The 23,612-nt window shown below is 41.9% G+C and overlaps 2 protein-coding genes across 3 annotated transcripts in view; one reads left to right on the top strand and one right to left on the bottom strand.

Annotated features, from left to right (window-relative positions):
- Positions 1-112: 112 nt before the first annotated feature.
- On the top strand, positions 113-12,771 carry UBR7 (ubiquitin protein ligase E3 component n-recognin 7). 2 transcript variants are annotated; one of them, XM_060272186.1, is made up of 10 exons: positions 113-1,349; positions 2,224-2,284; positions 4,289-4,384; positions 5,143-5,196; positions 6,149-6,254; positions 6,812-6,984; positions 8,946-9,074; positions 9,919-10,081; positions 11,142-11,203; positions 11,648-12,771. In XM_060272186.1, the coding sequence occupies exons 1-10, from the start codon at positions 1,195-1,197 to the stop codon at positions 11,738-11,740; spliced, it is 1,092 nt and encodes a 363-aa protein (XP_060128169.1). In that variant the 5' UTR covers positions 113-1,194; the 3' UTR covers positions 11,741-12,771. The 2 variants fall into 2 exon arrangements, with proteins under 2 accessions (XP_060128169.1, XP_060128166.1); XM_060272183.1 differs by having other exon boundaries at positions 230-1,349; positions 8,943-9,074.
- Positions 12,772-16,432: 3,661 nt separating this feature from the next.
- The window catches only part of BTBD7 (BTB domain containing 7), an 86,938-nt gene continuing 79,758 nt past the window's right edge, over positions 16,433-23,612 (bottom strand). Inside the window, exon 11 of the mRNA XM_035107003.2 lies at positions 16,433-21,824. Within this exon, the coding sequence (XP_034962894.1) occupies positions 21,009-21,824 (816 nt within the window). The 3' untranslated portion in view covers positions 16,433-21,008. The remainder of the gene's footprint in view (positions 21,825-23,612) is intronic.

Below are 23,612 nucleotides of genomic sequence, written 5' to 3'. Positions count from 1 at the left end.
GAATCCCAAAGTGGCTGACAAACAATAAACAAGAGCCTCGCAAGTGCAGCGTAAACCCTATAATGCAATTATATATATAAAAAAAACAAACATTCCGTAGAAACGCATCCGCAGTGGTCAACAAGATGGCAACGCGGCAGCCGAGCTCCATTCAACCGCGGCCGAACATCTTGGTGTTTTTCTCTTCAGCTGACCTCGTGCTTTTGTTAGTTTTGCTTGTAAACCCCGTTTGGAAAAGTGGGTGGGTAGGTGGGACTCTGTTAACAGATGTGCGTGGATTATAAAGTCAAAGCATAATGCGTATACTGTACTGTATGGAAAAGGTAGCTAGGCTTTTACCCCCGGGAAAAGGACTTACGGAGCAATAGTTTCTTGCAGGGCAACCAATCGCCTGGGATCTTTTCTCCACACATTGGTTTGTTCTTGTGGTCCCATGGTGATCAGACTTTAGTGTGGTTAAACGAAATGAAGGGAATGGAATGGTCACTGGAATCTTATTGTGTTCTAAAAGATTACAATACAGTGTACTTAATATTGTAGTTACGAACGTCCCCTTTTGCCTACTCTCTTTTTACTATGATTTTGACGTAACTCCATTCTTACTGCTCCAGGAGTGTATTCTAGCCAGTGATGATCATTCTGAAGTTTGTTGATCATCTGGCTGCATCTCTTGTTTTTTCACATATTGGCATGCGCATGCAAAAAAGTTAGGCGTCACATAGCTTGGTTGTATCTTGCAGTAACCTCAAGTTGCCTCCAACTGTTGCTTAGGCAAGGGCAATTTTGTCCCTTTCCTCTTACTTTGTCTGACTTTCCCCCCCAGATCAGTAGCTTGTTTTCTAGATAATGAAAATATGGGATTATTTGGAAGCTTATTTATATTGCAGTGCACTTATAGAATACTATGTAATACCCCGGTCCATTTGCTCCCTTTTCAGAAACAAACTTGGCATTGAGTATACAGCATTTTCTGGCTGCCAGTTATTTTAGCTGCCTAAGTGAAATTTCTAATGTGGACACATATTGTTGGCTGAATCTGGAACTATTTCATCAGTCCTAAGTTGTAGGACACAGCTACTTGAGAACATGAGAGCCATTGTGGAATCTCTTTTGAAAATTTGGTTTCTGTATGCAGAATTCAATTTTGCTTGACTTCAAATTCCCAGACTGCCATTCCCTAACATCTCCATTTTTATGCTGCTGCCTCTTTTCCAGGGAGCTGTAAAGAGGCAAGCCTTGTATGCCTGCAGTACGTGCACGCCGCCAGGAGAAGAACCAGCAGGGATCTGTTTAGCATGCAGTTATGAATGTCATGGCACCCACAAGTTATTTGAGCTGTATACAAAAAGGTAACGATTGATTGATTGAATTTATATCCCACTCCCTGAAGGAGCCCGGGGTGATAAACAGATCTACAGTTTTAAAAACCAAAACATAAAGCAGTTTATTTATTTATTTTTAAAAAACCAGTTACAGTTAAAACCTAAAATCAGTTATTCCATCCAATGATCTCAGGGTTGCCAGCAATAGTAAAGGAGGATAACTAAAATAAATTTATTTCCTCTACTGTACATTAATGCAGCTAAACTAGAATTACCATTTTGTTGCCACTGTAACTCTTTTATACAAGCAGTGGTGGAGCTTCATGCTCCAGCACCTGGAGGCGGGGGCGGGGTTGGCGCACGTTCGGGGGGGCGTGACACGCCGTCCACAAGGGCGCCCAGCGCGCGCGGGGGGGGGGAAGCCAGCTGCGATGGCACCCCACCGGGATTGCACTGCCGGGGGTGGTGCGCTCCCCGCACTTCTCTTCCTCTGCCAGTGTATAGAAGAATGCTTTGAAACTCAGGATTGTAACTGCGAGAAAAATGTTACTGAGGTTTAGCAGACATAGAAAACTATTGGATATGTTAGGTTTAAAAGAAAAACCTTTGGCTGCAGCTGTTTGTTTATGAGCCTCCAATGAGACACAACTAAAATAAGTAGTGCTACGGGCTCACCAAATTGACATGCTCTGATCTTGTTCATGATAGTATAATAATCATCAAATTTGTAAATCAAATGTCTGCTTTGATAAAAGCCTTTTTGGGTCTAGTTGAATGATCCTGGTCAGAAGTAGGGATTTTTCATCCATTTATGAATGCGGTTAACTTTCCTGAGATGTAACTGATCTTCCTAAAACTAAAAAAGCCATGTCGGAACTCTGGCTCTTTTTTTTCCTCTTAGAAACTTCCGCTGTGATTGTGGAAACAGCAAATTCAAAAATCTGCAATGCAAACTACTTCCAGTAAGTATAATTCTGTCTCCTTTTTGGAGTATATTTGCAGTGCAACTCTAGTTTCTTTAGTGTGAGAACTTTTACTTGTAATTTCTTTTCTCCTCTCTCAAACACGCATTTCAAAAGTGAGATTGAAATGAAATTTGCAAAGTTCTTTGTAGCTGTTGGTCCCCAAACTTCCATCGCTGAAGGCCAGTGCTGCCAACGCTGATTGCACTGTGGACCGGAGCACGTGGGAGCGTGTGCCCATATGCGTGCGCACACACAATTTCCGGCACACTTCCAGGTAACCGGAACACCGGAAATAGCTTGTGCACATGTGCATGGGCCTCCGGCCCAGAAGTGTGCCGGAAATGACGCTTGCGCATGTGCAGAAGCTATTTCCGATGCTCTGACGACCCGGAAGTGGGCAGCCGTGCCATGCCATGCCGTGCAGTTAAGAGCAGGTGGTGGCAGGGGTTGCCGGGGGCTGCATAAAAGAGCCTTGCGGGCCGCATCCAGCCCCCGGGCCTTAGTTTGGGGAAGCCTGATTTAGTGTCTAGTGACCTTCATGGGTCAGTTCATTGCAGATGTGGAACCACATCCAGATGCCCCTTCACATCTGGATTGACTATGCATGGAAATGCAGATTTCATTTGCTGGATTATTAAGATGATGTGTACTAGGGCTGTGCTATAAATAGGCATATCCTTGAATACCATGTATTGAAATAACATTGTGATATGTGTTTCAACAAGGCAATATACAGTGAACAAAAGGTGGAGACTTAACAGCTTCCCAGGGAGTAGCTCAGTTGAACAGATACTTTACAGATACTTTGCTGGCAATATCTCGCTTTTGAGGAGGCCCTTCTGTGTGGGGGTGGAGGGGTGAAGATTTACCTGACTGCCTTATGCTGAAATGGGAGAATCATGGGGAGGGTGTTTTTCAGTAAACAGTGCAAGCACATGTGTGTCTACTCACAAGCAAGCCCTAGGGAATTCAGTGAGGCTTACTGCCAGGAAAGTAGAAGTAAGTTCAGTTGAACTCAGTGGGGCTTACGCATGCCTAGATTTCAGTGGGGAAGCAGATGCAACCTGAGTAGTAAATAAGTTGAATTAGTTGAAAATTATATGGAAGTGTATTTAATATTTTTATTAAATCGACGACTTCCTTAAATTTTAAGGCCCTCCACCGCAGATCTGCTAGCAAGGTTCTCCGCTGTTGCCAATGTATGTTGGGATATATTGAGATACCATGATATTTAGCTGGTGATATATTGTGATGTTGAAAACCAAATATCGCCCACATTAACATGATATTAATGTGCTTTTTATTAACCTGCTGGACTCAAGTCCTTGGAGAAATATGAGTGTGTTTCTTAATGTGCGTCACAGCTTGCAATCCAGAGATGGCATCTGAGTCAGATGGGCACATTGAGTCTCCATTAACTTCAGTTGAGGGAACTCTTTTTTTTCTTTCTTTTATTGTTTGACTCTGCCTTCAAGGAAAAAACAGTTCATCCTTTTTTGATTACCTCAATTTCTTTCCCTTCCAAAATCTCAAAGGTTTAATAGAATATACAGTGGTACCTCAGGTTGCGGACCTGATCCGTTCCGGGGTGTCGTTCGCACCCCGAAAAGTCCGCAACCCGAGCGGTGCTTTCGCGCATTTGCGAAAGCGCAATAGAGTGCTTCTGCACATGCGCAAAGTGCGCAGAATGCTTCTGCGCATGTGTGCACAGCGAAACCCAGAAGAAAACACTTCCGGTTCTGCCACGTTCATATCATGAAAAAACGCAACCTGCAGCTGACTCAACATGAGGTATGAATGTATAAAGTTTTCAGGCTTGAAGTGAGGTTCAGTAAGGGACATGTGATAGGCATTTAATTTGACTGGATTTAATAGCAAAGTTTAGCTTTCTGGGATAGCTAAAAGTAAGATACTTACCATGATTTAACTGTTATTTTATTTCTAGAGTATTTGTTTTCCTCTTGTTTTTTGTTTAAGACATATGTCCTAACTTATTTCTAGGAGAAGGCAATGGTGAATCCAGCAAATAAATATAACGATAACTTCTTTGGATTATATTGCGTTTGTAAAAGACCTTACCCAGATCCTGATGATGAGGTAAGATGCTGACGTCTTGTACATGCAAATATTTTTATATGCATGCAGTTCTAGTAAATTTTAGTAACTTTACTATGTTTTGTTATCCATTTAAAAATGAGCAAAAAGAGATGTTTGACATAGGTTGTTGTTGTTTAGTCGTTTAGTCATGTCTGACTCTTCGTGACCCCATTGACCAGAGCACGCCAGGCACTCCTGTCTTCCACTGCCTCTCGCAGTTTGGTCAGACTCATGTTGGTAGCTTGACATAATAGTTGGAGGAAAATAAAGCTCCGCAATATGTACAGTGCTACTGATCATGTGCCATGACACAAGAAATTGCACAAACTGGCAACATCAGGGTATTTTTTATCCAGGATATTTCATCGTGTTCTCTAGGCTAACCCAGTGGCAAAATTGACTTTTCATAATACTGGAACTTGGAACCATCCATTGTCGCTAAATGTTGGAAGATTGAAAAGACACAAAATAAGTACTACTCCCACGGTGTTTAGTTAAATTATGGAGTTCACTATTACAAAATGTAGTGGTGGTAGTGACCCCTAAGGTAATTGGGACCCTAACAATTTAAGGCTTTAAAAGTTAAAACCATGGAAATGAATCTGCAGGCAGCACAGACGTTTTAATATAGGTGATTGAGGAGATTGCTATCTCAGGCTTCTCAATAAGCAAATTACAGCACCATTTTGCACTCATTGAACCATATTCAAAGGTAGCCTGATGAAGATAATTTTGTAATACTTTGGCTCTATTTTTAGATTCCAGATGAAATGATCCAGTGCATAGTTTGTGAAGACTGGTTTCATGGAAGGGTAAGCCCATGTAATAAAATCACTTCATTAAATGGAAAGGGTTGGAAATGTTAAAGTGATAAAATTAACCTGTCAGACCAGATTTTCTAACTTGTACAGGGCTTGCTTCCTCAGCCTCCTTAATTCAAAATAATTGCATAGATCCCTCAAGCACTACTCTGGAATAATTGAGTTTATGTTGCAAACCTATACACTTAAAACTGTTTACAGTTGGATAGTTAAATCTCCTTATTGGAATAGGCAACATTTAGATGAAGTTTAGCCATTACATGTTCTAATAAGGATGAAATATTGTAAAATAAAGTTAACCCTTCATTTACACAAATGCCTTGGTCATACTGTATGCCATGGGCAGAAGTAAGATTAGGGGAGCTATCTACATTAAATATGAAGGAATATTTGATTCCCAATTTCTAATTAGATTGCTGAATTTCAGGATTCTAAGCTAAATTCTTCTTTCTCCCCCATCCCTCCCAGGGGAAAATTAGGAGTGAATTTTTGTGTGAAAGGACTGTGAACTCAGTTGGTATTAAAACAAACTCCTGAGCTGAACATAATAGAATAATAATAATTTATTATTTATACCCCGTCCATCTGGCTGGGTTTCCCCAGCCACTCTGTCCTCAGAGATACCCTGTTACTTAATTTGGAGTGCTACAACTCTCCCAACAGTTTGACTTCACCCCCAGAGGCTCACTCCTCCATTCTTTCCCGAGACAGATGAATGCCACCAGTTCACTCCTATGAACTATTTTGTACCCGACTTCATTTCAAATAAAATGCCAACTTCTAAAGATTCCATACGTCTGGGGTCTGCTCGTACCTAGTTTAGAGTATAAAGAAGAAAAAAGATGTGCTCCAGTGCTTGAGGATCACTGCTTTCCCATTTTGTTGTTGCAGAATAATCTGTTATTAATATGTGTTTCCTGTGTGTTCTCATTTCCACCTCCAGCATCTTGGTGCAATCCCGCCAGAAAGTGGGGACTTTCACGAAATGGTGTGTCAGGCTTGCATGGATCGCTGCCCTTTCCTATGGGCATATGCCTCACAGATAGCAGGTGAGGAGAATAAGGGCAGCTGTTGTGCTAATATTTTTAACCTGGAGCAGTAGCTCAGCCTAGTTAATGCAAGTTTTTGGATTTAACCCATCTTAGTTTCATTAAAATTACCGCAACTTCGACTTGTTTAGGTTGCAGCAGTCTTAATTTTGTCTGATTGAATTGTGCTCTTGCTCTTTGAGGTTTCTTAATGTTAGGCATAGTGTATCACCTGACCTTTTGTTGTGGGTAGCCGTTTTGATATTTAATAAAAATAAATAATTTTATTATTTATACCCCACACATCTGACTGGATTTCCCCAGCCACTCTGGGCAGCTTACAGAATATATAAAACATAATAAAGCACGAAACATTAAAAACTTCCCAATACAGGGCTGCCTTCAGATGTCTTCTAAAAGTTGTATAGTTCTTTATCTCCTTGACATCTGAAGGGAGGGTGTTCCACAGGGAGGGCGCCACTACTGAGATGGAAATAACATTTCAGGTTTTTGAGACTGAAATAACATTTTGTAGTGCAGGCATGCCAATATTAAGTATGGATGTCTGTCTTTTGCAGTTCACACTGTGACCAAAGTTACTCCTGCAGCTGAAGATCAAGTTGTGCTGAATGTTGAAGAAACTGAAGAAATAAAAAAAGAAAATGGTATAGATAATCAAATAAAGACCGAAGAAGAAAAAGCAGCACACAATAATGAACCATCCACCAGCTCTGCCTCTGAATGTTCTGAGGTGAGCTTTGCATTTATTCTTTTGTAGTTTATGGTCAAAATCTTTCTTTCTTTTGTGCTCAGAGCAAGAGAATAATTGTTATTATTTATTTATTTTGTCTAGCTGGTCGTTACAAAAGATAAAATATATAAAATAGAATAAAAATGGAATAAAATGCTTCACACATTGACTTTCTGTTAGGGGACAGGTCCTCCTACAGCTCTGAAAAAGTGGCCTCCTTTGCCCTTACAAAGGCAATTTTGAGGAGAAAGGTTTGTGTCAAAATTACGTGAGCATGTAACTCTTTGTGAAGCATGTAAATTCATGTAATTCAGCTAATTATCTGCCAGACAAACACACCGCTTTGTGTGTATGAACACCCTAGTGTCCAGGCCATACAGGAACTGCCTGACACCAATAGCTACATGTGCAACTGGGGAATGTAATGGGAACCCCAGACTCAAAATAATTATATGTTGTATCCAGTGTTTGTAGAACCACTGAAATTGATGGAAGTAACTAACATGGATCTGTTAATTTTAATGGGTCTTTTCTGAGTAGACCTTAGTTGGATACTGTCACAACTGGGACTGACATGAACAGAAAGATTCATGGCAAATGTGCCTGTAGAGTCAGAAAGCAAGTATTAAAATGATTCCCCCCCCCCCCCCCCGTGCTACAATGTTTGTGCATTTTTTGGCTAAGAAAGCAAGAACTGTGAGCTCCTCTTTTGGCAAGATTTATCCAGATGAGGGTTTTTTTCAATACAATGTCTAGGAAGAACGTAAAGGCTAATACCGTGTTTCTCATATTTTAAGTCATCCCTACAAAATAAGCCATGGCAGGATTTTCCTGAGTTGAAGAAATATAAGACATACCCCAAAAATAAGCCGTAGTGGTGGGAGCAGGTCTGGATGGCGCCATGGAAGAGGAAGATGCCTGTCAGCGCCTGCAACCGGCTGCTGCTGCCCCTCCAAAATGTCCAGCAGCATGCACCGCGCCAAGCGCTGACCCGGCGGCGGGACTGGCAAGAGCCGCAGTGCGTGCTGCTCCAAGCCCCGACCCGGCGGCAGGACGCAGCAAGAGCCGCAGGGCGCGCTGCTCCGAGCCCCGACCCGGCGGCGAGACCCGGCAAGAGCCTCAGCGCGCGCCGCGTGGAGCCCCGACCCGGCAGGACCCAGCAGCGTGCCCTGCTGAAGCGCCGTCAACGCGTGCAGCAGCAGCCAGTTCTGGGCGCCGAGCCGTGACAGGAAGAGGAGGGACGCAGCGGGACGCAGCAACAACGACAAAAAAACCCCGGCCGAGCCTTCATTGGCCGCCGTGGCTGCCACTCGCTGGTCCCTCCTCTTCCTGTCGCGCGCGCTGCAGGTCCCGCCGGTCCCGCCGCTGGGTTGGCGCTGGCGCTGCTCCAAGCCCCAACCCGGCGGCGGGACGCAGCAAGAGCCGCAGCGCGCGCTGCTCTGAGCCGGGATCCGGCAAGAGCCTCAGCGCGCGCCGCGTGAAGCCCCGACCCGGCAGGACCCAGCAGCGTGCCCTGCTGAAGCGCCGACAACGCGCCCAGCAGCGCAGCAGCAGCCAGTTCCGGGCGCCGGACAGGGGAGGTACCATACTGTAATTTTTTAAAAAAATAATAAGACACCCCCCGAAAATAAGCCATAGGCTTATTTTCTTGAGAAAAAAAGATTATAAGACATGACTTATAATATGAGAAACACGGCATATTTTGGGAACCTCAGGAGGAATAAATGAAGTTAGGCTTGGTGAGGTATTTTCTACTCTGCTTGCTTTCCTGGTTCCCTAGACCTAAATTCAAGTCTGAACCTCATGTGCATATTCCATTTTTAAGTTATGGCACTACTATCATCTTACTGCTACCAGATCACAGATTTGTAATAACTTTGCAGAAAGCTAAGAAGTGCGCAGGTTAGAATGAACAACACCTTAGGATATGGACGAGAAACTGACCTTTCATTTTGCAGCAGACAGTTAAGAATGAAGAATCTACCTGCAGATTCCAAGAACTTAAAGCCAAGCAGTATGTACAGAAGAATAGGGCCACCTTTTGGCCACACAACTGGCGAAGTAAATTGTGCACCTGCAAAGAATGTGTGGTATGTATTTTTGAATATCTCCAATTTTCATGTTTGCTTTAGAACTATCTAGAATGCAGTTCACCTATGAACTCGCCAAGAGGCTGAATAAAAATGGAAGGAATGGGAAAGCGTAACCCTGCGATACTCAACTTGCTTTTGTCTGAAAAAGTATAATGAATTGTATCGGGCAGGTTACAAAAAAGAGTGATGCTTGCTTGTAATTTGCCTATTCATTTGGTTCATAATTGGAGTCTCTTTTCTAGTCATCAAATTTCAAAGCTCTATGCATACATGGGGGGGGGGGGAGAGGAAGTAGATGAGAAATGTCCCGTTTTTGCATTTCCTCTTCTATCTCTGTTCTTGCCCTTTAATTCTTAATCCTGTGTGGATATGTTTGATGGCCTTGTATCCAGATACATTTGCTGGCCTTGTATCCCGTTGCCTAGGTTTCCTTGCCTGGCTCCATTGTCACCTCCACCTTTTGTTGGCTTGCGTTGAAACTTGCAGGCTCCAGCTGCACAATGCCTCTTCCTTTGAGGCATTTGGAAATATTTAAGGTGGTAGTCAAATACGTTTAAGCATAATTTAGGTTCATGAATTGCAGTGGGTCTAGTCTGAGTAAAACTTAGTTGAATACCACCCTTAGTAACTTTTTTCCCAAGAAGGGAAGTGTATATCATTGATTGATTGCATTTGTATACCAGAGGCTCCCAGAGTGGCTTGCATAAACAGGTCAGGAAGGGAAGAGTAAAAGAAATGGAGCTGGACTGTCATAGCAGAGTTGATGGAGTGAGCTCTGCTTCCTATGTATCCCATTGATAGAATGGCTGCCCTGAGGTGACAGTAAACTTTTGTTTTTTAGAAAATGTATTGTGACCTGGAAGTCCCATTTCTAACAGAGGAATGTGATACAGTCTTAGCCTATGAGAATAAAGGGACAAGTGACCAGGAAGCAGACAGAAGAGATCCTCTAATGGACACACTTAGCAGCATGAATAGAGTCCAGCAGGTGGAGCTAATCAGTGGTAAGTGATGGAGCTTTTATACTTTTTACCCAATGAGCAGCTGGTGGGAGGGCACCAGGTTGGGGAATGCTTAGGCAGAATATTATGCAGAATGCAGCAGCTTGGTTTCAGACTGCTAATCATAGTATCATAGCTGTCAAGTTTTCCTTTTTCTCACGATGAAGCCTTTTCAGCATAAGGGAATTTCCCTTTAAAAAGGAGAACTTAACAGCTATGCGTGGAATGAGTGTTGAAGGGAACCCCAGGGTCATCTAGTCCAACCTCATGCAATGCTGGAATCTCAGCTGAAGCGTCCATGACAGATGGCCACCCAACCTCTGCTTAAAAACCTCCAAGGAAGGAGAGTCCACCACCTTTTGAGGTAGCCTGTTCCACTGCTGAACAGCTCTTACCGTCAGAACGTTCCTCCTGATGTTGAGTTGGAATCTTCTTTTAACTTGAATCCATTGGTTTGGTTCAAATCCTACCCTCCAGAGCAGGAGAAAAGAAGCTTGCTCCATTATAAGGCTTGGTTTTCCAGACCCTTGATCATCTTGCTTGCCCTTCTCTGCACACATTCCAGCTTGTCAATGTCCTCCTTAAATTGTGTTGCATAGAACTGAACACAGTACTCTGTGTAGTCTGGCCAATGCTCAATAGAGTGGTACTGTTACTTCCCTTTAATGGACAATCCATGCTAAACTAAGTTGATATGTTGAGCAAAAAAGCAGACCAGAGGAGCAGGGAGGTAGAGGAGCAGTATACAGTGGTACCTCTACTTACTAATTTAATGCGTTCCAAACGCACATTTGTAAGTAGAAAAAAAATTGCAAGTCGAATCCCATAGGAATGCATTGGGAGAAAAAATTCGTAAGTAGAAAAGATCCTATCTAAACCGCATCCAAGATGGCGGACGGAGCTCCATTCGTAAGTAGAGTTATTCGTAAGTAGAGGTACCACTGTAAGTTAAATGATGCCTTTTTCCTGGACTATATTTGGTTGCAATTAATCAGCTAAATGGGAAAAAAGCAATCCATTAAGTAAATTCACAACTACAGTAAAAACCTTTTTTAAAATCCAGAATACAATGACTTGAAAACAGAACTGACAGACTATTTGAGAAGATTTGCGAATGACGGAACAGTAAGTATATAACTCCATCGCGATTCTCTTTTTTTTGATTTACAGATTAATCATACTCTGTTGTAGGAGGATTGGAAGTAAGGCTTAGGTCCTCAGTTTCTCAGGTCACTCATAAAGCTCACTGGTGACCTTGGGCCATATCTTCCTCATAGAATTGTTTTAAGGATGTTAATGGAGGTGAGAGGAATATGTGTACAGTATTAGCTGTCATGAGCCCTTAGGAGGAATTAAGCCACTTTTCAGAACAGATTCAGTAATTCATTTTAAAGTATAATGTCTCAAAATGACCTTTAGTAGTTTGACTTTCAGAACTTTGTTTAGCATCCCAAATAAAAGGCCTTGACTTCTGCCCTATTAGCAACCCCTATGCTTTTCATCCAGGCCTTAACTTACATTTAAAATGTGTCAGTTCCATTATTTTCTTTTACTTTTACTTGCCACCAGGTTGTTAAGAGAGAAGACATTCAGCAGTTTTTTGAAGAATTTCAGTCTCGGAAGAGGAGGAGAACAGATCGGATGCAGTACTACTGTAGCTAGACTGGCCTGGAAATCGAAGGACAAGTTTTTTGCTACCCTTTTTCATTCTTCCTTCCCTTCTGATTTAATTCGACTACCTGTTCATCTTGGCTTTTGTCCTATAAGGCAATGCTTGCTGCTTTACAGCTTAAACATGTGCTCTAATTTCATGGCAGCTGTGCTGAAAATTAACAAGATCATGGTTTCATAAAAATGCCAATTAGTTTGCGTTGAATGAATTGGGGATGGGGTTAGTGTCCAAAGGTATATACTTAGATGAAGATTAACAAGCATGCTAAACAGCTGTCATTGATGAATGATTCTTCATTTGGTTAAAAGAAAAACCTAGATCACTGACTGAAGTTTACAGAACAATGTTTATAATCAGGTACCCCTTTTTCATGCAGATCTGTTTTTAAAATAAGAATTCATACCTGTTCAATTTAAGTACACCCTCTTATTAATTTCTAGTACAAATCATGTTAAGAGAGTGAATACAGGATCAGAATGTGAATTAATGAATCTCTCATTGAATGAAGTACAAATTCTAGCTAATGATATGAACAGAAGGACACATGCATATTCTAGTTAATATTTCCTTGATAACTCCTACTGTATAGCAGCTTTTTACAATGAAATTACTGTAAATGCTAATTTCCTGCCCTCACAGAATGTAAATACATTGGTTGCTGCAGGATGCTAGTAGGTTATCATTTTACTTCTTAGACTGTAAGGAATCTCTGGTTTGGAAGCTTATATAATGTAATTGTTCTAGTTTGTATATGTTTCAGAGGGGTAGCCTACAAAGGTATTTAACCACCTGTAAAATAATGAACTTGTGATCTTTTTGTAATAATTTTAGATAATAAAACCAAGTCAAGCATATTGTAAATAATGTTAAAACCAACATTCAGAAGCAGTTTTCTTACTAGTGCTCAACTTAATTATTCAAGCAAATCTTAAATGTGTGTATTATTCACAACCCTTAAAGTGATGTCTTCTTCAGCCACCATTTGGCTTTTTAATCTCAATAAAGCAGTTGGTTGTCATTAGTGATGTTGCTAAATTTTGGAATGATTGTGCCTGTTCAAAATTTTTTGCAAATGTGGTTTACTCAGAGCTGCTTCATTTTTGTTCCAGCAGCCCAAAGAGGATAGTTCCTACTCAGTCTGGTTTGAAACAAGATAATGGTAGGCTTGCTCTAGAGATTATGGGCTCCTAGAGACATAATGCAAGATTTTCTTATGGCAGAGCAAGCAGGTGTTTGATAGCCATGCTTCTAGTCTCATCAATGTTAGTATGCTATTACTGTATCAGTGTTTAATGCCAACGTCACTTGTCTTTGCATGTGGCTTGTGGCTTCCCTCAGTTGGCTCTGACACTGACTGACACACACACACACCCTACATAGTAGCTGATGCAGGAAGCATGGCAGCTGCAAAGGAAAGGATTGACCCAGGCATAGGCAAACTCCGGCCCTCCAGATGTTTGGGACAATTCCCATCATCCCTGGCCACTGGTCCTGTTAGCTAGGGATGATGGGAATTGTCCCAAACATCTGGAGGGCTGGAGTTTGCCTATGCTTGGATTAACCCTCCCCCCTTCCAAATATGTAGGTAGCAACCTCCCATGGATACCTGTGAAGATCCCCCCCCCAGCATGCTACTGCAATATGTCTATTCTCAAAGAAGGGAGGAAACAGTGGGGTTGGGTAATATGCCCATACTAGAGCAAAAAAAAAAAAATTCCTTCCTTATCACAGGGTCTGACTTCTGTTTCAAGTGTATCTGAAGAAGTGTGCATGCACACGAAAGCTCATACCAAAATAAAAACTTAGTTGGTCTTTAAGGTGCTACTGAAGGATTTTTTTTTATTTTGCTTCGACTCAGACCAACACGGCTACCTACCTGTAACATACTAGAGCAGTTTGCTTGGGGTGACTAGGCTGCATTGTTAGAGAATTTAAATGAATGTTAAGTAGGAGAATAGGGTACATGCCAGTGATGGTGGAATGGCTGCCACCTTGCTCACTTTTAGATGCAGCCTTGCCTTTCTACTGGCATGTAACCATAATGGACAGCACACACCCTGTTTTAATAAATAATAATAATAATAATAATAATTAATAAATACCTTGCCTATCTGGCTGGGCTTCCCCAGTCACTCTGGGCGGCTCCCAGCAGATTATTAACAATAACTAGAGTACCAGTGTGTTGTTTTGCATATCCCCTCAGCCAAAACTCAGGACTACATGGGTAACTTGCACTGTGGTTGATTTTAATCTTGAAGCTGTTATACTACCTATCCATGATGTGCTAAATGAAATAGATAACTTCTGTTCGGCAAAGGGTCATTGGATGCACATCCGTACCCAACCACATTGCTGTAAACAAGGTAAGTAGTGCAATACATAAGTCAGATCCATCTAGTTTGACACAGATTGTGGTTTTGCATTTCTAAAAGCACCATAAGAGGTATTCAGAAAATTGATATACTAAGTATTTAATACATAATACTCACAGGGTCTGGGTTGGTTCATGTGGGGAAGAGGTGGTCCTCAGCCACATCGGGCTTTGTAGGTCAAAACCAGCATTTCGGAAACTAATATGTAACCAGTGCAGCTGTGCCAGAATTGGTGTTGTATGGAGTGACTGTCCTACCCACGTCAACAATCTGGCTGCTGAATTCTGCACCACCTGCAGATATTGAACCTTCAAAGGCCACCCCATGTATAGCACATGTACAACTAGGTTACCAGAGCCTAGACAAGAGAAGGCTGGGTCCACCAGATGGAACTGACAGAAGGCATTCCACTCTACCAGGGTTACTTGGGCCTTGAGCAACAACAATGAATCCAGAAGTGCCCCCAAGCTACATACTTGCTGCTTCGGAGGGTGTATAACCCCATCCTTCCAGTCTTGGCTGGATTAAGCTGCAGGTGGCTCTTATCCAGTCTTGTTACTGAGGCTGAAGACAGAGCCCAACACACTTTCAGTGTAGGTTAACTATGGCATATCCAACAGTAATTGGGCTTAAGGATACAGTAGTACCTCTACTTATGAATTTAATGCGTTCCGAACGCACATTTGTAAGTCGAAAAAAATTGTTAAGTAGAATCCCATAGGAATGCATTGGGAGAAAAAATTCGTAAGTCGAAGCAACCCTATCTAAAAATTCGTAAGTAGAAAAAAATCCTATCTAAACTGCATCCAAGATGGCGGACAGAGCTCCATTCGTAAGTAGAAACATTCGTAAGTAGAGGTACCACTGTATTGTTAAACCAATTGATGTAGCCATGCTAGTTCATTAGTGGAAAAAAAATCTAAAAGATACAGCAGAGTAACAGCCTTATTTGAATCAAGTAAAATGTATCCGACTACTGAGCAAACTTTGGCATAGCCTGAAACCTGTGAGATAACCAGCCTCAGATAACCAACATGCTGAAAGTCTCATTAATGACTGAAGTGGTTAATGCCAGAGAGTAAGCTGTCCTGCCAAGGGACACGGGTGGTGCTGTGGGCTTGCCAATCAGAAGATCGGCGGTTCGAATCCCCGCGACGGGGTGAGCTCCCGTTGCTCGGTCCCAGCTCCTGCCAACCTAGCAGTTCGAAAGCACGTCAAAGTGCAAGTAGATAAATAGGTACCGCTACAGTGGGAAGGTAAACGGCGTTTCCGTGTGCTGCTCTAGTTCGCCAAAAGCGGCTTTGTCATGCTGGTCACATGACCTGGAAGCTGTACGCCACCTCCCTCGGCCAATAACGCAAGATGAGCGCTGCAACCCCAGAGTCAGTCACACCTGGACCTAATGGTCAGGGGCACCTTTACCTTTAAGCTGTCCTGCCAGGCTTAGGTCACTCCCGCTCACCTTGGAAGTAATGAAGCCTATTGTACCTCAGTCTACCTGAGCAGCTCAGTGCAAAGAGGTCGGAGCTGATTCTTCCAAGCTCACACCACATGGCTCTAACAAGACTTTTTTGTGTTCCTATTCCTGTCACCTAGGAACTTTCTCCACTGTAATTAAGCCAAGTTTTACTGTCTGTGTTTTATGACTGATGCATAGAAAAAACACATAAACCTGATCTTTGGGGGAGTAAGTAAACCATTTTTAACCTACCAAATGTGTGGTCCTTTTCTATGCTAAGGGAAGAGGGAAGTTTTGGAACTCACAAGGGCATATTTTAAAGGGCTAACATAGACTTCCACACTAGTATGCTGGGATTCTCTCACCAAAGAGTACTTGCCCCAAACTGGAACCTTGGCATCCAGGAATTCTCCAATTTCATATATACCAATGTTTTCCCTGCCACCAATAAAACCCGTATTGTATCTACAAGTTTAATTCTGCAAAGCACCTCCTGTACTCCATCTTTTATAAACTGTATTCCTATCCTATCTATCTATAAGCCTTTTCTAACTTTTCTGCCTACCCCTTTGTTTCTTTTTTATACCTAACATGAAGAAGAGTTCCAAAGCTACTTTGCAACATTTTAGTTCCTAATAAAAGTTATTGCCTTGTAGTCTTGAGATTTTATTGACAAGTTGGTACTTCTTTCAATACAGGAAATTAATATAATCGGAAGGAGTATGCTTGGCAGCTGTGCACAGTAATGTGTTTTCGTCTCAGATGGGGGTGGGGGATGTTACTATATGTTAGCATGCTGCATGCAGAAGTTGTCTTTTATCATGACTGAATCAAAAAAAATTTACACAGGATTTTTCTAGACAAGCCATTTATTTGAAATGCCAACTATATGTAGGATAAAGTCAGTGTTAACATGCTTCTCAGCAACAGTAGAAAAATAGAACCAGTGAAAACCTTTTTACAACTGTAATGGTACTCAAAAGAGAAATGTATTGTTTTACAATGCATCACACAGGACTAGAATTCAATTCTAGAGGTACCTAAATAAAAATACTATATTTTCTTAAAAAACCAATATGTACAATTGAAGCGTAAACAAGTTTTACAAAGTACTGGTTATGCAGGTTGTAGAAAAAACACTTGCATAGGACATGAAGTTGTTGTAAGAAAATTTCTGAGCCTTGAGTATTGAAGGCACTTGACTTTATACCAGTAACAGCACAAAAACAACGCAACATCATGGACACTTAACACCTTCCAGAAATACAAACAAGTACGGTAATAGCATCCCCTCCCCCTCCAGCTTCCTCTAGCATTCCACACACAGCCCCTCCACCATTTAAAAGCACAGACATTGGGAGAAGCTAGAATAATTGTTCCATCCATAGCCCATTTCAAAATAAGTTACATAAGAGATGAAAATATGGTTTGGAATAACAAGCAAGAGCCAGTCTCTTCATTTTCTCTCTTTTTAAAGGCAGAAAAAAAGAGATCAAAGACAGGAATTAAAACATGAAACGTAGATGGTCACTGTACAATAGTCTTACAGGATAACTGGAGAATTAACTCTTAACAGTATACTTTCAGAAGACTTATTGTAAACACATTGGCTGGGATACAAAGTGGCATGTCTACATGGTGGTTTTTCCACTTCCTTCTGGCAGGGGAACCCTCCTCACTCCCCAAACCACACAGCCCTTTGCACCTCTGGAAGTTAAAGAAAGAGAACCCACGCAAGGTAGATGCATGGAAACACAATGTGTTTGTGTGCGCACGCGCACACACGCACTTCTAGTACCCAATCATTGATTAAAACACACAGTTTTTCCTACCAGGATGGATACCAAACCAATTTTGGACATGACTGTTCTGTTGCAGCAGAAATAGCCAAGATTATAGTTTTAAATTTCCATACTGAAGCATCTGTCATCGTTTACCAATGGTTCAGTAAGCAATTATTTCTCTTTCAAAGCCACAGCTGTATGGTTACTGAATACTTGGAATTTCCTAAAATGTATTCAAAAGTGCTTCATGCAAACAAAAAATTATTTATTTAAGCTGCTAAAACTGTATTGTGCATTGAAGATGCCAAACACACAGCACAGTTGTCAATTACTGAAACACTGAATAGCTGGGATTTGCTCATGAGTCCTGATTCTTTGGAGGACAAAGGGGCCAAGCGGTTGAAGTTCTGAGTAAATCATCTGCCCAGCAGAATGTAAAACTAATTTCAATTATGGCACAATACATGTTTGATCAATTTGTTGCCGGGCCAAGTTAACACACAGACAAAACCGCTGCATTGCACTGTTCCTTTTTGGAACAGTGGGGTCATTTCAAATTTTGGGAGAGTGCTGGTGGCTCGAGTCACAAAGTGCCTCCTAAGGTGGGGGCCATGGCAGAACACAAAATTAGACAAGCACCCTGACAACCTTATGCCTACCACAGTCAGCTATGCCCTGATTGTGGAGATCAAACTACTAATCACACATGTGCACTGGTGCTGTTTCTGTCTAATAACAGGGAGCATTTGTCAGTGTCAAGAAAAACATACAAGGTGGTCACATCACGTTCACTTTCATTTCACAGAAATCACTTAGAAGGTACCAGCACATTTTGCCCCATAACTAGAGACTTGCCTCTTTTAAAAAAAGCTTGGAGTCCGGGGAACCTGCCCAGGGGCACAAACGAAAGCCTTTGTGGGCAACACAGTGCCCAATGTCACCAGGTTGGCGACTCCTGCTCTATCAAATAATGGATATTAAAGTTTGGCTTTAGTTGGCCAGTTGCTCATACGCCGTTTACAAAATATAGATACTGTATCAAAATACGCTTTTTCCTAAGGAAGTGCAAGAGGAGTAGAATGACACTGGATCAATAGAGGTCCTGCTAAAACTGCACCAATCTGACCACTGGTGGGAAACGGATCTAGTTTAATAAGCCAAAGAATCCGAGAAGAGTTTTGCTGACACATTAGAAACAGCAAATTCTTAATGAAAGCCATAGAGGTAAAGAAGCCAGTTTCTTGCCATCTCAAAAAATTATCTGGGAACATTTGCCTTTCTGACTTAATGCAAGTTGTTTTACATTGTCTAAATAACTCCATTATCTTAAGGCATGCTACAAAATTCTGTCTCTTACCAGGATTTGCTTTCATCTAGAACGCCGTCCTATGGTCCAAAATGGCAACTACCTGACTTCAAAAGCAGTGTGTTTTGTTCGCTGGGAGCCAATATGCACCTAAATAGCTTCTCACTAAGCTTATTCCACAGGAAAAACCATGTGTAAACTAAACCTGGGTGGATTATTTCAGCCAACTCTATAGCCACTATTGAGATCAAGAATTTACCCCTCGGGTAACTCACGGACAGAGCTAGGCACACATTACATTACTAACGTACTGAAGCAAACAGGCTCTGTTTCAGACATGGACAAAATGACCTACTTGAAATAACAGAATATCTAAAACCTATAATATGGACGTAGGTGTTTCTGTGTGCTCTTGTTTGGGAGAGTGGGTTTAAAGATATATTCGGTGTGCATGAGTAAGTGGGAACTACTAGAACAAAGGTAAATCTTGTCCCAAAGTTCTCCTATACCATGAAAGACAGCTAAAAAGCACTAGACAAGATGATATAGTAGATTCTCACCTTCCCTTGTTCCCAAAATTAAAAAGGCAGAGGATAGGAGACTTTATACTTTTTGCACCATTGTAGCGAAGTTAATGTAGTGTGAAAATTCTGGATAAGATACTCTCTCACTCATACACACTATCCATCAAGCATCCAGAACTTCTGTTTGCTTTAACAGTGTTTGCCCCCTAAAAGAAATAGGACACAGCAACTGAAAGGCAGGAGCTGTTCTCTTTTTAGAGCTGAAAACAAAAGTGTGATTAAACATTGAAAAAGTGTACATTTAAAACAGTGTCAAGTATCTAAAATCAGAGTCAGATTTAAGGTTAGAACAGCCTTTAGTTAATATTCTGACTGAGGTCTTCTGGTGATGGAAGATCTGCATTTTAGAGCTGGCCACCCTGTCAGGCCTGTATTAGGAGATGCCACACAGCAGCACTGGAGCTTTCCCCAATACTTGCATGAGAAAAGACATGGTGGGTGCATACAGCTGCTGACAGCCCAAATGGCCATCATTAGCAGCAATGGGCGTTTCTACGCAATCGGCCCCGTCTCTTTTACTTTGTGTTCATAAAAGCACGGAGTCCCCAGAGTCTTTTTAAAAAGACAAAACCAAATGCGCGCACACAGAAGAGGTTGGGATGAAGAAATTAAGTGCTAAATTGCTTACAGCTAATTTAAGCCTTAGGCGTTCCTCTTCAATTTGTGATTTCCGTCCACAAAGCAAGAGACTTACAGGGTCCAGGAGCCTTCAGTGTCATCACTAAGGTTGAAGCCCTTGGTTGCTTAATCGCAGGTGGAAGAAAGAAGGCAGAAAGCACTCTTTCGGGTGCCTCTACTGGAGACAGGCAGCTTCCTCTAAGGAGATGGAGCGTTAACACCAAAGTCAGAGACAGTCTTCTCACTGTCCTAGGCTTGGTACAAAACCTCCCCATACCTGCATATCCTTACTCAAAGGAAAAATTGATGAGAGTGTTTACAGTACTGTCACAATTTGCAGTGCCAGGTGTATTCCAACAAAAGGAGTTAACTAAGTGCTTCTCAGAGGTGTTATGTCAGCCCCCAACCCCTGGAAGAGGAGAAAGAGAGAGAAGATTTCAAGGAACCCAAAGAGAATTATATTCCTCACTTCCACAGAAAACCTCGGCCACAAACATCAGTGAGGGCTTGCTACATCAAGATGAAGGCCAGCTGCCATGGACTTGGTAAACAGAACAAACGTATTAGGCTGGATTCTTGCACTAGTGGTAGACCAGGAAGGCTTGAGACTGAACCAGAGCAGTTACTTAGATGTGCTGTTCTTTGGAATTCCTATAGTCATTCAAAAATAAAGACAGACATTGTCACCATTTGATAAGAAAATACATATCTCAGTGCGCAAACCCAATGCGCACAGGAAGCCGGAAGGTGAATTCTTTTTTAAAAAGCCACCCAAGAGAGCATGAACATTGTCCTTTAAATATAACAGCAAGTTTTAACATACTAGTACAAAAACTAAATAAAATTCATGTACAGGTGCAAAAGGCTACCTTTCATTTTCTGTTAAAGGTGCCGGCTACTTTTTTTTTTTAAAGAGGCTTAACAAAATCTGTTTGGAACACAAACTCTGGAGCAGCATTCCAAACAAACTGGTAGCATGCCATCTCTAAGGAAGCCATGTATGTACAAAAATAATAATTAAAAAGTGATGTGGCAGCTGGCAATAAATGAACTTGCCCAACCAAAGTCAGGCCAGAGGTGGCAAAGACTGGATGTTTCATGACTCTTAGGCACAGAGAAGAAGTGGAGGTGGTTTTCAGAGGGCAGATTTTTTGTACAGGAAGTCTGGTTTGCTGGGAGACCTCCTTCCTCTGCTTACTGCCTCTTCCCTTTCCAAATCCACATTTCTCTGTGCTTCATGCTCCAAGGGCTCGAGGTCTGCCAGCCTCCGGCCGGACTGCTCTTCATGGATCTCTGAGCTGTATGCAGGCAGAGAAGGCCGGCCAGAGGTTAACCCATAGGTTAAGTCAGTTTCTATTTTTGTTCGCCCCCTTGCGTGAACTGGGCCATTTCCAGCATTCTCTTGGGCAGCCAATGCCAAGTCCAACCGCTGGGGAGGTTGTTCTAAGACATTGAGGTGTATCGGTTCATTCTTTTGTCTATGCGGATGCCCTTCTTGAGAAAGTGCATACTCCCTCCGAGAGTCTTCAAGCTTTTTTGGAGAGATGTGGTTAGGTAAGTGGGTGGCCTTTAAGCCGCTGGGTGGTGCTTTATTGTGGCTGTACAAATCTGGGCCAAAATAGATACCTTGAGAAGGTGAAGGAGTGTGCCTGCTGGGGGCAGGAGTAGACGGTCTGCATGCAGCGTTGGAGAAATCGTAGAAATCTGGGTATTCCTGCGGATTCTCTCTCGAATCCAGTTTTTGTTCAACTGAATGTTTTTTCCGGGAACTGTGCATGTGCCTTGTCTGAAGGCATGAAATGTGCTGGGCTGCTCCTGGCCCAACTTCCAGAACAGGCTGGCTCAGTTCTGTGTCAGCAGTGAGCTCTGGCAGCCTCCTGTCCTTCAGAGACATTGTCGACACACCCATAGCGATATCTGGCATCAGTTCATTGAGCACAGGTTGAGTACCCTGGAAAAGAGAAGAGGACACCCATTTCTACTTGTGCTATTTATTCCCGTGTTCCAGCTATAAGCAACATACTTTCGCCTCCCCCAGAACTATTTCAGCTTAAGAAAGTTCAAGCTTGCCACAGGCCACAGCTACATGTTAAGAGCACATGCTTCCTTAAACACACACACACACATTTACAAGGTTTTTTTTGTACTATCAGGATAAACAGATGGGTTTAAGAGCATTTCCAACTACAAGAGTTTTATTTTATTTTATTTACCGTATTTTTCCGTGTATAACACACCCATGTATAAGATGGCCCCTATTTTTGGGACTGCAACAAACATTTTTTGGGGGATTTTTTTGGGGGGGGAGATTGCCCAGAGTTGTTGAGGGTTTTTTTTGGGGGGGGGGGTCACCACCACCAAACGCTCCAAAGCCTGCCTGCCACTGGAAACAAACAATCACACAACAAATCAGTGCTGCCTATCTAATGAAGGCGCTATATAATGAAGCTATATAATGAAGGCGCAAGGTGAATGCAGAGTCTGGGTCAGTTAATATGGAGAGAGGCGGTCCCTGAGGTGCTGTGGTCCTGAGCTACAAAATCTGTATAGTTCACTCTCGGGGCTTACAGTGGCCAACTTTAGAGCAGTTACAGGTAGGTAGGTCTTTAAGGTGCTACTGAAGGAATTTTTTTATTTTGCTTCAACTTTAGAGCAGTTTGCTATACAGATTAGCTTCCAAAACCAATTAGTTTGGACATTTAAACTTCAGCGACATAGTTATCAGAGACTATTGACAACAAACCTAGAGACACTGACATCAGTTCAAGAAATCTATGTAACTGAAGCATAGCTAGATGAATTTAATGCCATGAAGGACTTTTGCAACTGGGCCATCTAATACACAAACCTTATATTAGTGGAAGAAGCAGAAGTCAATGTTATCAGAGAAACTGTTTTCATATGTGCGGGGTTGTTGTATAGAATTATTTCCACCTGCTGTAGCAATGCTTTTCCAACTGATTATTATTGGTAGGAGTTTCATACTGGATTAGCTAACTCAGATATGAAAATCAAGTTCTGTAAAAAAATTCTTCAGCGCAATTTGTTAGAAATTTAGGCTGCAATCCTATACAAAATTACTTGGGAGTCAATCCCACTGAACGGAATGGTGCTTGCTTCAGCATAAGAAACAGAATGTCAGCCCTTCTGATACAGAGCAAACACTCATCAGGCTGTTAAGAGAGTAGACTTCTGCATGTTTCTTTTCCAAACACTATCAACTAAGTGCAAAATAAATCCATGGAAATATACTTAAACAATCCTGGTTAATCACCTCCCATTCCATTCCGTGCTTCTGATTTGACCAAACCTATGGAGTCATCCAAGTTTAGTAGTATTTAAACCTTCAGACTCCGGAAAGGGGACAATGCAGACTTTTCAGCTACAAGGGTGCACAATGCACTCAGAAAGTCTAAACATGTAACGGCAGATCATTTCCTTCTCCAAATGATTTAACAACAGCTGGATTCCAAGCCGGCTACCACAAACATGCAGCCACAGTCAGCCTTGTCCAATAAAATATTTATCTTGTTACTCAGACCAAGCAAACAATATGGATTTAGCAGGAGGAAATGATCTAGACTAGAACATAGCTTTCTAAAGAATAATTACAAAGGAGACAATTCTTCAAGGAACAGACGGGAAGTGAATTTGACCTATTTCCATTATGGATGACGAATTGTTAACTGAAAAGATCCTACTTCCAGTATTGGAAATTCACATTTTGCTCAACTGTTAC

This window comes from Zootoca vivipara, chromosome 1 (assembly GCF_963506605.1).
Source record: "Zootoca vivipara chromosome 1, rZooViv1.1, whole genome shotgun sequence".
NCBI lineage: Eukaryota > Metazoa > Chordata > Lepidosauria > Squamata > Lacertidae > Zootoca > Zootoca vivipara.
Note: the sequence above shows the minus strand (reverse complement) of the source record. Positions and strands in the feature narration are given on the sequence as shown.

Coding starts and splice junctions, on each gene's coding strand:
- UBR7 (XM_060272183.1), top strand. CDS start 1,195: ATGCTGCTGCCTCTTTTCCAGGGAGCTGTAAAGAGGCAAGCCTTGTAT. Junction 4,385..5,142: donor ACCCAGATCCTGATGATGAG/GTAAGATGCTGA, acceptor CTCTATTTTTAG/ATTCCAGATGAAATGATCCA. Junction 11,204..11,647: donor GATTTGCGAATGACGGAACA/GTAAGTATATAA, acceptor ACTTGCCACCAG/GTTGTTAAGAGAGAAGACAT.